We start from the raw sequence: 16,971 nt of genomic DNA on the forward strand, positions 1-16,971 counted from the left end.
TATGACAACATGTAGGCAACAAACAGTCAGTTGTGAAATTATGCATGCAATAAATGGGTAATCATGACAATATGTGGGCAACAAATTACTGATCGAGGAAAATGCTGTATGTGGACAACAAATGGGCAATCTAATCATGACTTTATATGGATCTTCAAAACAAAAATCCCCCTCCCCCCAAAAGATACATAGGCAAAAATGGCAATGCTGACAATACATGAACTACATATGGGCAGTTGTATAAAATACAATTGTGACAATATTCAGGCAACAAACAGGCAATTATGGCAATATGTGGACAGAGAAGAAAATGGCAATCCAGTTGTGACAAATCATCTTTTCCAGCAAACCTCCCCCCTTCCTACTAAGCCCCATTCCCAGTAAAAATCTCTCCCTCTTCTCCCACTCAAACACATGCCAGGTCTCAGAAAGAGCAGTGCCAGGAAAAGAATGAGGGGATGTCTTCCAAGGCTTCCACTTGGCTGTGCCATAAGACACTTTAGAGCTGAAAAGGAGGCTAGAAGGATTTCCCTTTGCTCATTCAGCACAGCTCTATCTTAGGTCTAAAGCTGAACATAGATGAATCGAATATTTTCAGCAATGACCAGCCGAGATTCAGTCTATCTATATGCAGGCTGATTGTACCCAAGTTGAACCATCAATTGACTTGGGTACAACCAGTCTGATGGATTTTTAGCATGTGATTACTGCTGACGGCTATAGCTGCCAGTAAAAGTCATTGTGCTCTGCTGGCAGGTAAGGCTCCCTGCTGGCAGAACAAAACAGAACTGGGGGAGGAATTCCTCTATCAACACTGACTGTGTTGATGGGGAAATTAAGTGATTTTCCTTCCTTCCACCCATGATGGAAGGAAAGAAAATCGATTTATATATGGCTTGCCTTAATGACTGCATGGCAAAATCCTCCATGCAAAGCCTCTGTGCCTGCACAGCTGTTGGCCAAGCAGTTGCAGACAATTCCTCCAAGGTACTCCTCTAGTTACAGTATTTGCTAAACTAGTTAAACTTCCCTATTCCAAAACATGGTGCTCCACATTAACATTTTTCACATACACTTGATACACAAAGTGGTGTTCTAGTCCGTTGCATTTTCAGCTTTAACAGTTTATACTCTTTTAACAGGTGTTAAGCAGGTTCCCCCTAGTGCGGGCCATAAACTCTTGTTCACATGGATACATGTATTTTGTAATGTTACCCAACTGTGTGTAAAGGTTTTCCAGACAAAACATTATGTTTTTAAATAATTAAAGTATCCACTGATATCCGTTTTAAATATGATGTGTTATTTGATAAATCTCTAAACAGTGTGATTTACTGTTGGACAGAACCACCACTGAATGTATGCGATGTACTCCCTGGGGAACGCTGGCTGAGAGCCATTGGGGTTGATTTATTAAAGCAAATAGACTGTGCACTTTGCAAGTGCACTTGTGCTCATTTGCACATGATCGAATGATGGAAATCAGCAGAGATTTGCGGCATCTACTAAGTTTCAGGGAAAATGAGTGCAACTACACTTGCAAAGTGCACAATCTGTTACCCTTTAGTAAATCCACTGCTTTGTGTTCTGTTTCACACATATTAATCTACAAAGGCAGAAAAAATATGTCCATCCAGTATTAACTCATCATAAACTACACATGGAAAACAAATCTCCTGTAGCATAAAACATAGAGGTAGCAAGTAGATATCACAATTCCTAGACTTGACACAACAAATTTTTGGCAGGCTGATTCATGCCAGCTCAGCAGCTGACTTTGTCAACTGTATGATTTATTTGTCTTTGCAGTCACAGTAGGATGGTGATTCTAAAAATGTGATTTTCTGTCAGGTTAGTACTCATTCCTCCTCATTCCTTACAAAACCTTTCATACATTCTTTCATGAAGTACAAGTTTATGTTGCCCTCAGCCTCGAGGATTGCTCTGATTAATGCTGCTTTGGTTGTAAGAAAAAGCAGCAATGGTGGTGGTTGCAGGAGGCTGTACTCCAGATCTAAGGAGCTGGTTATGTTGCTCTAGCCTTGACTTTTAGAGTGCCACATCTATAACAAGCTAAAACTACAGAAATTTGAGAAGCAGTGGTCATATTTAACAGACCTTTCCTATATGGAAATATTATTCCACATCACTGGGTGGCATATCACGTGTGACTTAGGTAGAGAAGGGCTATGTCGTGGACATGCAGAATTGAGTCTGGGAAATTCAGTTCTCTTGTAGCACATGAAACACCATCATATACATGCAGATGTAAGACAGTTGATTCCAAAACCATCCTCCTCTTCCTTCCCCTCCCCTTCAAAGTTTGTGGAAGCAGGTGGTTTTTGCAGGGCTTCTATTCCTCAACTCAAGTCTTAGACTGTGGACCACCAAGGTTTGATTTAAAATTTGACTAGTGGAAAATTATTGGCTGAACAATGACTGCATCCTGTATTCAGGCAACCCATGGGTACCATGTCTATTGAATACAATAATGTAGACTGTGTAGTCTCAAATACAGTAGTGTAGCCTGAAAATCGAGATGTACATTGCTAGCTTAAAACACAGAGAACAGCTTTATGATCTGCACATTCCTAACCCCAGAAACCACTAAACAGCTCATCCATTCCCTCATCATATCACAACTGGACTACTGCAACTCCCTCCTCACTGGCCTGCCTCGCCACAGGCTATCCCTGCTTCAGTCGATCCTGAATACGGCTGCCAGACTCATTCACCTTTCCAACCGCTCCATTTCCACCTCCCCCTCTGCCAATCCCTCCACTGGCTTCCGATTGCAAAACGGATTGAATTCAAAATCCTAACATTGACGTACAAAGCTGTCCACCATACTGCCCCAAATTACATCACCGACCTAATATCCAAGTACCACCCAACACGCACACTCCGCTCCTCACAAGACCTCCTTCTCTCTAGTTCCCTGGTCTCCTCCTCCCATGCATGCCTCCAGGATTTCTCCAGGGCATCACCCATCCTCTGGAACTCCCTGCCCCAACCCATCAGATTATCACCTACTCTCCTCTCCTTTAGGTGCACCCTGAAAACCCACCTCTTCAGGAAAGCCTACCCCACCCCTTGCTAATTGCCAACCTCCTCCACTCCTCCTACCACCCCACCCCCCACAGCTATCTACTCTTGTACCACTATCCCCTCCCTCCTAGATTGTAAGCTCGAAGGAGCAGGGCCCTCGAACCCCTCGTGTATCACATTGTATTGTTATTGTACTGTCGCATGTTCTGTCTCCCTTTGTAATGTACAGCGCTGAGCGAACTGTTGGCACTTTATAAATACTGTATAATAATAATGATCTAAATGCTGCTTCTACTGTATTATCAGATCTTTTTAAAACAAGAGTTACCAGTCATCTGATTCAGTGATGACAATGGATGAAGATTTGGGAGGTTTGAAAAAGAATTTGTTTTACACCAGGTCATTTGCTCTGTCTGTTTAGGCTGATGCTTACCAAGGCATGTTCCTCCTCTTCCCAAATATTGCTAGTTATCCATTGCTAGATGTCCTGTATTATCTTTGGCATGTCCATGTACAGTAGCTGTCACTATACATGATGCGATAGCTATGGCCAGGAACAGTGTTAGTTTTTTTTCTCGGATCAATTTAGCAAGTAAAAATGAAGAAAATACACTACAGCAATGATGGCAGGAACTAGTACTATGGTAGTAGTAGTACAATGAATGTGCACTGTAGGTTGCCAGAGTAGATTATTTTCTGTCTCTTCCACATTACCCTGAAGGAATATCAGTTCAGCAGAATCATCAAATACCACAGCTTCTTTGTCCCTTTTCTCTTCTGTTTTTTTTTGTTCAGCCAATTAAATGCTGAAAACTTTGTCCCTTTTCTATCATGTGCTCCTAATAAGCTTGGGAGAGAAAAGCAACAAATCAAGCTAATTATTGACTTTCAAAAACTGTAATGTTAAAAGTATCTTTTAAACTGTGAGATTATTTTACATTTCTAGGGTTAACATATGCATAAAGCCCCCCCCCCCAGCTAAGCTACTGGAGGATAGATAATCTTGTCCCCATAGCTATGAAGACTCAGAGCTGCACTACAGCCTGGTCAGATCTTTCTATTACCAAATAATCCTGGAAATGAAGAACTAGTTTAATGCAACTCCTCCTGGCTTGCCATTAAATGGTAAAGGCACAGGGAGACAGGAGGACATACAATGCACAATGAAGAAGCCAACAGAACACCACTAGAAGACGGAAATGATGCAAGGATTGTTGCTGCAAGTATCCACCTTAAGGAAATTGCCTGAATCTGGTCATCTCTGCTTGATATCTCAGGAATAAAACCTATCTGACACAAGCATTCAAGGGCTCACAGAACAATACCATGCTGATGAATTCTTCAAAACATGGCATACAGGTATTCAAGGATCCAGCATCCTTGAAACATGGCATCCTGACGCTTGGAACAAAATGTCAAAGAGACACTGGCACCAGAACTCCTAGATGAAAGGCACACTGAGATATATGCTCTCAAAACAGTGGCACACACTAAGTTCCTGCGACAATGATGAGATGATACCTTGGCTACAAGCACATGGTATAATAGCATTTGAGCGCCATACTAAAACATATGCCATTGTGATACTCAGGGTACCTGAATAATTTACACTGGTATATAGGGTCCAATGACAATTAAATATAATGTGATTTTTCTCCCTGAACAATGATATTGACATATAGAGCCTAGAAGTATGGTGCACTATCATTTAAGCCCAGCCCACAAACCGTAAAAAAAAGACAAGAAAAGGGTTTTCAACCATTAATACTAGAGTTTGACTGAAATTATAAGGTATATTTTTTCAATTTTTTTTTTAATTCTAGTATGAGGAGTGGAAACTATAGCAGACCTCCCTCACACTGAAGCTTTTATAATGATTTTACTCATAAACAGATTTCAGGCCAAAACTCCTCCTGCAGATGTTGAGTAATTAAAAGACAGTAGACTTTGGAAGAACAATATCCAATAAACTGAAACCACCCTCAATGATTCTCCTCGTTTAGAGATTAGGAGTATCATGGGGAGACTTTGAGACTCTTGGATGCATGAGAATGTAAAGACACACCCTGATCCATTGCTCTTTTTATGTGTTATCTTAATTTATGTTGTTTAATAAGCATGTATAATTTAACAGACTTATCCTGTGAATCCAGTTACATATGGTGCTTGCCCTGCATTACTGATGAAAGATATCAATATTTACAAAATTTTAATTCTTTAAAATTAAGGAGTGCATTCAGAGTGAGTAGCAGCTGAACTTTGCACTACTGTGTAAGTGGTTCATTATTAAAAGAAAAGTTGTTGATACAAAGTGTTCACAGAGACAGCTGAAATCACAGAGCGTGTGTGTTCTACACAGGACTTGGGATATGGGCTGGTGTCATTATCTGAGCGGAGCGAATAAAGTACAGGGGTGTGAAAAAGGCTGCTTTAGGAATTTTAATAGTACCGCTGTGATCTTTTAAAACATACAATCACTCTGCCAAAGAATATTGTCAATCATATTTTTCTCTTTTGAGAACGTCTTATTAATTGATAAGTGGTCAGAATATAAACAGGGAACATAGGCAGATCTTGGTAGCTATATGAGCTGCCTATCCTCATACTAATCACCAGATACTGCTATGAGCCACAACTTTCACTCCTGATGACTTTTTGTATCAGGCACAGATGGATGATGGAAGGTATTACCTTCTTTTATCACATTATCAGTCTGTGCAAACATAGTTACATAGTTACATAGATAGTCTGGCTGAAAAAAGACAAAAGTCCATCCAGTTCAACCATAAAAAAAAACAAAAAACCTATAATCCTAACATCTATTACCTGGACTGTTGGTGCTAAAGCTTGGAGAAGCAGCAAGTTGTCATCTAGCACCTTGCTGACATCTTGGCTACATCATTATCTGAATGGTACTGTTCTCTCGCAGTAAAGGTGTTATTACCCATATTTATGGCAATAGACATGATCAGACATGACTGAAAGCTGGTTAAAAAACAAATAGTATACACATGGTACACACTGTATGTCAAGCAGTTGTCAGCAATTCAGAAAACATTGTAAAGCAATGCCTAAACCATGGCATAGTATGCCTAAGCTATTTTTAAGGCGCTAAACTGCAGGAAAACAGTTAAAACACAGATGTTTATCTTCCAAAGCATTGGAACTTCTTTCCATCCAGTTCTGATCCAGTACTTAGCCTCCTTACACATCATAGCCAAGTAGATTATGTTATTTATAGTTACGGAATATGATGGTGCCATTTTTCCACCCAGTCTTCTGATTGGACAGTAAAGGAACAGTAGCAGACTGATGAAATCATCACTTTGCTCTCTCCACCTATCAGAATGTCCCTTGACATTACATCTCCATACAACAAACCTGATTGGATCACAATCCTGATCCTCCCTTTTTCAATTTGTTTGCTGTTGTATAGAGCAGCCTTTTTCAACCAGGGTGCCCAGGCTCTATGGGGTGCCTTCATGTTTCTTCAGGGGTGCCTTAGCAAAATGCCTAAAAGGTGCCCAAAATGTGTATACAAGCCAGCGGGTGGAAGAAGCCTGCTTTTTAATTACACAAAGTCACAGGTTTTTTTCTGCACTATTAAAACCTTCTAGCTGCCGGCGTCCTAACAACCAGTGATGTCATTGGTGGACATCAGGTACCTGCACATCATCCTTGTTGGACCTCCTCTTCCCCACTCATCAGCACTGGGGTCACCACATGAGTGAGGATATCCTATATGTGTGGATGTTGTTGCGGTATGTTAGTTCAGTTTTTTTACATTTTAGAATGGAGTGCCTCGGGATTGTGCAGAATTTTAAAGGGTGCCTCGACTGAAAAAAGGTTGAGAAACCCTGGTATAGAGAACTGCTGATACCAAGTCAGGTACTTACACTACATACAAAACTGTGAAGCTGCACATTGCGGATTCTACAGAGCATTAAACATCTTTATTGATCCAGCAGCACCAGGGACACTCCTCGCATGAACTCCCTCTGCATGTTTTGCCCCCTACCGGGGCTTTGTGTTTAATCCAAACTAAGCTCTGAAGAGCATTGGAGGGAGGTCGTGGATGGAGTGTATCATTCATAACTGATCAATAACGTTGTTCAGGCTCTATAGAATTAGCAGTGTGTGGCTTCACATTTTTGTATGTAGAGTAGAGCAGGTTAGTAAGGGGGCCAAGAGATTGCCAACACCCGTGGCCAGAGCAAGAGAGTTGAGAGACCTGAAAGTGATATAGCCGATCTGTGAGTGGACAGGTAATTGCCGTAGTTATGTTTTTTTAATTATTATTTTTAAAGTGAGAATGCAATAAGAATGGTAAACTAATTACATAAAAAAAATACATTTATTTTGTGTATTATGAATACAAAGCTGCATTTATTTATGTCATTTATATCTGTCTGGAGTTCAACTGTAGAAAAAATGGCCCACTTAATTTACCAGCCCCAGTGAAGAATAAGCAGCATTGCTCTGCTTGCTTTTACTGGGTGGGATCTGCAATTGGCATATGTCCCCCATAAGATTATACTGTATGTGCATTTATCCCTGGTTCACACAAAATGCGGCTTTGGAATTGCGCTACTTCACTGCGATTTTAAAGCCGCCGATCAGTGCAATCTTATGTATGGTTTGCCTGCATCTTTGTGGCTTCATGCACAGATGTCAATGCAAGTCTCAAAGTCACACCAATTTGGCCTCTTCCATTGCCGCAAATAGGGTGCAAACAGGACTTGTCATGCAACTTTGATCTGACAAGGCACATGACATGTTGCACCAGTGTGAACCGGGGCTTAATATATCTTAGACATGTTAATTATATGTAATAGTGTCCCTTGTGCAGACATCCAGTAGTCCTGAGACTCCTACTACATGTGATGTCAGCAGCCCCAGTAGACTCAGAGCTGAGACTCTAGTGACACTCTATAGTATTCTCCTTTGCTCTTCCTCCAGCAGCTACAGAAAAAGATTTTGCAGGAAGGGGAGGGGTGGAGATGCTGGGTCAGCACAGACAGCAATTAGACACTTCCAGAAGAGGAGAGGGCTATGACGTGCAAGGAGGGAAGGGCAGCACTACATATTTGACTCTCCTGGTGTAAGTCAAAGTTTCTAGCAGGTTCATACTGCAAATGAATAAAAAGTATTTATGGAAAGAAAATTACTGTAAGTAACTTTTACTTTAAGTTCATCTTTTAGGGCTTGTTCACACCATGGTGTGCATTCTGCAAGGGCACAGCAAAATCAATTGCTCTCTATGTGTCCTGTTCACACCACAATACTAGTATCACGTGCAGATTTTTTCTGTGCAGGAATCTGAAATGTGTATAAAACTTATTGAAACACATGAAAACTGATGTCTCTGCAAGTGAGCGTCAGTTTCCATCAGTTTTTCTGCACATATGGTGTGAACGAGGCCTAAAGGTTCCGTCATTTAACAAGCATTTGTAAGAATCATTGTACATACTGAAGTACAGATATTGATTGTACACTTATTTTTATATTTTTCTTTAGTCTCCCAAGAAAGCAAAAAAGAAGGCAGATGGAGGTTCAAATGTTTTCTCCATGTTTGATCAAAGCCAAATACAGGAATTTAAAGAGGTAGAGTATTTGCCCATTTGGCATAACATGTGGTCTGTTTTGTATATAAAAGGGTTTTTTTACACCATATGCAGTTAAAGGATAAGTTCACCTTTGGGAATATGTTACATGTTCCAGCTGTTTTTAGGGTGGAACATCAAACACGTTTCCATGGCTGTAGCCGCTCCTGCCGCCCCCCCCCCTCCCTTTGACAGATAGTACAGGGGGAGGTTTCCCCGTGCTGTCAGATTTTAAAACAGTGCGGTCGTGCGGGGCTCCACCCACATGGCCACGTCACTCATTCACAGAGTTCTGAGAAGAAGTGCCTACAAGTCCAGGCAGCCTTAGCGGCTGTCAGTTTGTAATTTTCCACAAACTACCACAGCGCTCCATAGTCCATTGAAGTTTCTTGTTGGATTATCTGCTTGTTTGTACATCCCATATGGCAAGCAGATATTCTGACAGGTCTGCAGGAGACCTGCATGGCATCAGAAATCTACTGATTAATGTGACTATTTAGCCTCCTGTACAGTATAGCCTTGGCCTAGAATCTGTCACTATGTCTGCAACAGATATAAAAAGAAGTATTGCCAGTTCGCAGGTAAACAAACCCAACTTAACTCTCTGACCAGCTCAGAGTTGGTGTGCAGAAGGAGGGGAGTGTTTCGTGTTCATTACTTTTTTAATATGTCCCAATGTGTTTTATATTTACTTTATTGGTTGCAAAGATGAACGCCACCTGCATCCTAGCAACCAATGAGACAAGTCACACTGAACGAGTGGATCCAGATAGGGAACTCTTAGAATCTAGTTCCCTACCAGGTCTGCCTTGCCTGTGATTGATAGTGGATGGCAGTGTTAGGATTGCATAGTCGCTATTCATTCCAATAGAGGCTTTGGAATCCACCCATTGCCATCTATTGTCAATCACAGGCAAGGCGAACCTGATGGGGGACTAGTCTCAGAGTTCCCCGGCAGTCCCTGCCCACATGACAACTCAAATTCACAGCAGCTGTGCCAGTTGGGAGGGTAGAGCCTGATGGGGAACTATGAGACTAGTCCATCTTACCTGTGATTGATGAAGCACAATAGTGGGCGGATTCCAAAGCTGCTATTGGACTAAATAATGACTATAGTTTTGTCCACTGCCATGTGCTTTCAATCAAAAGTATAGAAGACCATGATAGGGAACTAGTCTCTCAGTTCCCATCAGGCTCCATCAACCCCAATACAAAACTCCTTGGCCATGCGTCTGTCAGTGTAATGGAGGCAGTGGCTGGAAGAAAGTGCAGTAGTGAGAGCACTGAGGAAGGAGTGTGCAGTGTGGACACTCTTTCTTCAGTGCATGGTCACAGGTACATGAATTGTCTGCAAGCATAGACACTTTCGGTGCTGCTCCCTGGCAGAATTCTAAAGGGTGTCTATGGCACTCCTCAGTTAATATCCCTAAGCAGTATGTGGAAGTTTGCATATGCCCTCCAGCTAACTCTTTTCAGGGGAAGAAACAATCATCGGAAATAGATTTCCATACTGATTTCTCCATTGAGAAAGTCCAAAGATCAAATTTCTCCATCCTATTCAAGGGCAGAGTGTGTCTTTTCCTCAATATCAAGGTGTGGGATCTGCTAGAAGCTTTATATGGCAATATTAGGTTACCAGTTCATTGGTCACAACATCCAAAGTCACAGACTATGATAATCAATGCAGCCATCCCTGGTGTAAATGCTGGATTGATTTTTTAAAGAGAGAACCCATTCATTTCTTTCAGATCAGGCCTCATGTTATACATTCATGTAAGACCCTACATTGTGTTGATTTGATACTGCTAAAGGCTGAGAACATTAGTACATTCCATTTTCTCATATGCTGGAAAAATGAGACAACTTTTCCTTTGCAACCCCACTTTCGCAGTATTGTATTTTTGCCTCTTTTTTTTTTTCAAACTCTCATATAGAATTAACACTGGCTGTATCTAATCATGTATTGGAAGCCATCCAGCATCATATTGTGCCTAGTATTAATTTAGTTCATGGAACTAGGGGTGGGTTAATTGTATTTTAATTAAACCCCTTGTCAGGATTCATTAGCATACTAAACGTGTGTAATTCACAGAGGCTTTGTTTGTTGCTTATTTTTAACTGAAAGTGAAATGTGTCACAGGCTGTAAGCGAAGATCATAGAGGATGGGAGATCCTGCGGATCTAACTAATGCTGTGCTGTTTCCTTGTCACCAGGCCTTCACCATTATGGACCAGAACAGAGATGGCTTCATTGATAAAGGAGACCTGAGAGACACATTCGCTGCTCTGGGTAAAGAAAAAGAAAAGTGATATCTAAATCAAATTCACATGCTCAAGTATGTAGGAAATGATTATACTTAAACCGAAGCTGCGTGAGTCAAAGTAGATATGTCAAGTGCAGCGAGCCAAAAGGGAAGTCTGCCAAACTGATTTAATGTGATCCTCTTGTTTATGGGTTTGGAACCATTAGGAGTTTAGTGAAGAGCAATCCCTTTGAATATATATGATTACATGTGTTCAGGAATGTTAACCTTTGTAAACACACGCTCACCTCTCTGTATATATTAAAAAATAAAAATTAAAAAAAAAAAATTAAAAAAAATATATATATATACACACACACGCACACACATATGTGCTGCACACTGACCTGGAATAAGAATGCAGTACAATAGGTCTGACTCCCAGGTCAGGAACTTTAAATTCTCTCAGTCATGGCGTTGTATCAAATGACTGCTAAGGGCTAAGAAACAATATTGTCTGATTGCTTAATGATTTGCAGTGGCAGTAATAGCAATGTGACTTAGGATAGCTATACATGCACAGATTTATCTCATGCTGCTTACGGGCTGAAAAGAGAAACCTGGTAGATTCCTCCATCCACACTGCAAACAATTGTATTCAAACAGTCGTGACAACTGCAGTTGCTTATTGAAACATTGACCGTATTTGCTCTTTTGATTTTCCAGTCAAAATTTGTTGAGCCGGCTGGTGCTAACAGGATCACCCACGGTTCAAATTTCAGCTGATTCTGCAGGAATCATTTGAAATCAGAGCCATGTATGATGGTCAGCTTTATTTTGAATAAATCAAATATAAAGTTTATGAACCTAGCAGATTGCTTTAAAGTAGTTGTAAATCTTACATATACTCAATGAACTGACTGGTCTCAGGTGATACACAGAGATGAGACAAATCCTCCTACATAAATTTTACCTGTTTTTCTGCAGTCTTCTCTTCTCTTCATCAGTCCAGGTTCATAAAGCTTGTCTGAGCTTTCAGAAAACAAGTGGCGAAGAGTTTAAATTACGCACTGCAGAACTTAGTGAGGGGTGCTCTGGGAGCTGATTGGTGGGAAGGGACACACCCCTCATTACACAACACAGAGAAACAGAGCTGAAGCTGTCAATCACAGGCTGTGTACGGGAGATCTCTCACCCTCACCATTTTTCATTGGTGTCAGGAAAACTCATCATAAGTGATTCCTGCTAATAGCAGAAGAATGAGGCAGCAGACAGAGATGACGCTTATTGTTCTGGATTGAGACAAGTACACACTATAAAGGAACATGTTGTGTTCATATTTCATGTCTGAGGTTTACAACCACTTTAAAGACAAATGTTATTCCGCAGTGTTAGATATTGAAGGATAACATGTTACACATTATTAGGTCTACTTTGAAGAGTGATGTAAGCCTTCCAAAGGATCTTAGTTGCTTTTGCTATTATAGCTTGTAATTTCTAGTTATGTCCCTGATCTAATACATGCCATGTTTTTCATAAGTCAGGTAGTATTCAGAGTAGCATTGATAATAGAAGGCCTCCTTAGTTGAACTGAGGTTTAATGGGGCAGAATTATTATATGTCAACTAAAACATTAGGGCTCTTAAAGGAGACAACCCATAATGAAACCATCCATAGTTAGCACTTTCAAAAATTTGGGTAACTGTAGAAAAGGGAATCCCAAGGACTCAACTAAGAATACTTGTATAAAACTAGCAGTCAAATTACTGTTTAAAAATGTACAAAAGGCTGTTTAATTAAAATCCAAATTAAAGTATTTGTAAACCTCAGACATTAAATATGAACAAAGCATATCCCTCTATAGTGTGTACTTGTCTTAATCCAGAACACTAAGTGTCATCTCTATCTGCTGCCTCATTCCTCTGCTATTAGCATGAGTCACTTCTGACAAGTTTGACTGACAACCTCAGCTCTGTTCCTGTGTGCAGTCATCTGTCAGAGCTCCCCTCACTGATGTACTTTTAGCTCCATGCCCCCTGTTTTTCAGAGCTGAGAGATCCTATGAAAGTTCTGCACTTTAAATGAATGTAGAGGAAATACGGCCGCAGAAAAACAGGTACAACCTATGTAAGAGGATTTGTTTAATCTCTGTGTTTCACCTGAGGTCAGTCACTTCACTGGGTATATGTAAGGGTTTACAACTAACTTTTTGGTAGTGGTTAGAAATTCACTAGCAACGGTAGGAAATACCTGGTCACTTAAGCTGGCCATACGCAAAGTGAATTTTAACCAGTTCCAGATGAACTAGATGGAATTCGAGCTGTGGGTGAAGTAAACCTTCCAAATTTGATTTTACTATTGTACCCTGTCATTTTTAGCTATGACCCTGATCTAATGCATGACATTTTTTTCATCAGTCAGGTAGTGTTTAAACTAACATTCACAAGATAAGGCCTCCTCAACTGTTTTAAGGTTTATTAGGGCAAATAAGACTCAACTAAGACCAGATGCATAAAACTAGCAGCCAAATTACTGTCTAAAAAGATACAAAAAGAACCTGTTCAATTAAAATCCTAATTAATTTTATTGGTGAATGGTGATATTGGTATTGGTTAATGGTATTAACAAATCTCATCTGGTTCTGGATGAACCAGCCAAACTTTTAGCTGTGAATAACCTTCTTGGCCCCCTCCTGCCCGACATTCTTCCATTTGAAAATCAAAAGAAACAGGCAGACAACTGTCAGTCAAAGAGCGGCTGCATCCAATCAGATGCAGTCATTGTTGGAGTTGTATCACTGCCCCCTAAGGAGTTGCTGGATTTTTTTCAGGCTCCCTGCTGCTCTGGACCCCTCTCTGAAAGCCCAACCCCTGCTGACATGACAATACACTCTTAACTGGAATAAATTGCCATCAAAAAGTACACTCACGCACTGATTGGAGTAAACTGGTTAGAGGTTTATAGCATGTTTAAATGCAGCTTGGCTATGCAACTTAAACAAAAACAGCATATGCAGAGTCAGCTCTCACTTGTGTCAACTTTAAACAAGGAAAAGACAACACAGTGTTAGCAGGCCTGCCTTTCAGAAACTAACCAAATATCTTCAACCTTAGGTGGCTTTACAGTCCCCAGTGAGCAACGAGAACTATCAAAACAGGCAAGGCTAGCTCACTTTGGGCCCTCAGAACCTGATAGCGGGAATGTAGCCTAAAATAAAGAGCTTCTGCGTGCATGATGGGGCCCATTTGATATACAGTGAGAAGAAGTGTGAATGGTGGTTCTCTGAAGAACAATGCAATAAAGCAAAAGAGGAACAGCACTCCACCTGAAAGTAGCAATGGACTGGTGTAATGTCCCTTTAAATGCACTGGTCACTAGTAGATTTAAGGCAAGAGGATGTTGAGCTGGCAGAAGTGATTGATGACACAGAGCAGCTCCTCTCTAGACTGCAGGACTGTTGGCACAATAGGAAAAGGTCTCTTTAAAAAGGTAAATTGATGATGTTGATGACACAACTGTGGTTCGGCCTGTGGGATGGCTGTCCTGCTATCAGTGTTGAGCAAGTGTCAGTGTTCCTCTCTTTTGGTAGTGCTTGGCAGTTTGTCATCCAAGCGATGGCATATGGTGAATTCTGGCGGTCTTTCTCTTTCCTCAGATGCGGCTTCCCTGCCTTCTCTAGTCCTGCAGCATTCCTGCTGGCAGATTAGCTCTCTGGATCAAGTGGCAAGATCAGCGATCAGCAGATTCTCCTTGCCTCCTCTCTCTCTTTCTGTGGCCTGGTCTGATCCTCCAGCAATCAGCACACTCCTCTATCTAGACCTCTCTTCACTTTCGGTCCAGTCTCCCGGGATTTGATATATATATGCCCCTTCCCACGTGTCAGCTCTTCTGGGAAATGTAGTTTCTAATTGCACTGCTCCTTAGCAAAGTCATGCGATTCAGCATACAAGTTCCATTGAACTGTTCTTCAACATGTGAATGCTACTGCTCTGCAGGACACTGCCATCTTGTGCTGGCTTCAGCATCTTGCATCTTACATTTATAGCTAGGTGTTACAGAGTATTCTTACAGCTGTGGGTGCCAGCTGTCAGAATACAATAGCAGGAAGGGGACACTACAGCCTCACATGGCTTACATATGGGGGAATCTATAGGTTTTTTCTTTTTCAGCCTTTGGGCCGAATTAATGAAATCTTACGGTGTATGCTCAACCTTAGATGGGTTCCTCTGGCCCACTAAGATGCCCACTTTTCTTACAGCAAAAACACATGCCACGGGATCAATATCTCTAACTCTGTGAGGCACTATTGAGGACTCTGTGAGGCACTATTGAGAGCCTGGGCATGTCAAGTAGCCCAGATCATGCAAGTTGACACTATAGCACAGTGTAGTAGTGACATCTTGTGAGATTTGGGATGCTTGGCATTCCCTGAAGGGATTCTGACCACAACCTAACCTAGTCAATGGAATCTAGGATAAGGTAAGTTTATTGATTATTTTTTTTCTCCCCTATGGGGGATTTTCTTCCCTTTTTATTTTTAGCAGTGTTTGAACGTAGGCAAGGAGGGCCATACCAAATAAGTGAACTTGCTGTTTTTATTCAAAGGTATGCAGCACAATGACCTATATCACATAGTTTCTCACCCAAAGTTATGTGTACTTTGGGTACTTATGCTTTCTACCACTTGAATCTGCATTGACACAATCTTTGGTGCCTACAGCAACACAGAGACCTTTTTCTCAGAACAACATGTTTTTAAACATAGTCTGGAATTCTTACCATGAAAACATAACAGTACTCGAAGACTTCTGTGCTGCAGGACTCAAATCTAAAATTAGGAGCACTGTTTCCGGGGGGATCAAAATTTTACTTATACTAAAAAATTGTTTAAACTGATGAGGACTGTTTTGGACTAACAGAAATGAAAACAAATTGTTGTATAATGACTGCTTACACGCACCAAGCTCTGCATTGGCCTGTGTGGCACAAAGCTAAGGCAAAATAGATGTATAAGCCATTTGAAGCACTATTCTGAATTCAATTCTGATCGTCAGCTAGCAACTAGCTACACTGCATATGCCCTAAGCTCACTTACTTGGTAAAAGGTTTGTAGGTACATTTGTCACAGGGAGTGATTCTTGTCTCAGGATAGCAAAAAGATGGGTGTCATTCACTTCATAATTTAACTTGAAGAGATTTGTAGCACTAAGTCATGGAAAATAGGAAGGAGGGTAGAGGGAGCACAGGATACCTGAAGGTTTCTACATGGAACACAGTCTCTGGCATTCTGTACATCTTTCTAAACTTTCTAGGTCCCCCTCTCACAGGGCTTGCCTTAGCCTTAGCAATTGAGGTTCTGGTGGTAGCTCCACCTTTCTGTTCCAAGGGAAGGTTCTTGTATTTACTTTCCACTCAGCCGTTCACAGTCATCAGTTTGCTTCCTCTAGACCAGTGGTGGGCAACCTTTTTTTTCAACTGAGCCAAATCTCGCCAAAACCATGATTGAAATTTATTTTGAGAGCCACATTTTTAAAACTGAAAATACATCTCCCATATAGTAATTCATCCCCCATAGTAATTCATCCCCCATATAGTAATTCATCCCCCATAGTGTAATTCATCCCCCATAGTGTAATTCATCCCCCATAGTAATTCATCCCCCATAGTAATTCATCCCCCATATAGTAATTCATCCCCCATATAGTAATTCATCCTCCATATAGTAATTCATCCCCCATAGTAATTCATCCCCCATATAGTAATTCATCCCCCATAGCAATTCATCCCCCGTATAGTATTTCATCCCTCGTATAGTATTTCATCCCCCGTATAGTATTTCATCCCCCGTATAGTATTTCATCCCCCATATAGTATTTCATCCCCCATATAGTATTTCATCCCTCATATAGTATTTCATCCCCCATATAGTAATTCATCCCTCATATAGTATTTCATCCCTCATATAGTATTTCATCCCCCCATATAGTATTTCATCCCTCATATAGTATTTCATCCCCCCATATAGTATTTCATCCCTCATATAGTATTTCATCCCTCATATAGTAATTCATCCCTCA

The 16,971-nt window shown here is 40.9% G+C and overlaps 1 protein-coding gene across 1 annotated transcript in view; it reads left to right on the plus strand.

Annotated features, from left to right (window-relative positions):
* The window catches only part of MYL10 (myosin light chain 10), an 85,994-nt gene that overhangs the window by 22,521 nt on the left and 46,502 nt on the right, over window positions 1-16,971 (plus strand). Inside the window, exons 2-3 of the mRNA XM_089683748.1 lie at window positions 8,566-8,652; window positions 10,866-10,941. Of these exons, the coding sequence (XP_089539874.1) occupies window positions 8,566-8,652; window positions 10,866-10,941 (163 nt within the window). The remainder of the gene's footprint in view (window positions 1-8,565; window positions 8,653-10,865; window positions 10,942-16,971) is intronic.

This window comes from Staurois parvus, unplaced genomic scaffold (assembly GCF_062004578.1).
Source record: "Staurois parvus isolate SC_StPar_1 unplaced genomic scaffold, SC_StPar_1.0 ptg000321l, whole genome shotgun sequence".
NCBI classification, from domain to species: domain Eukaryota; kingdom Metazoa; phylum Chordata; class Amphibia; order Anura; family Ranidae; genus Staurois; species Staurois parvus.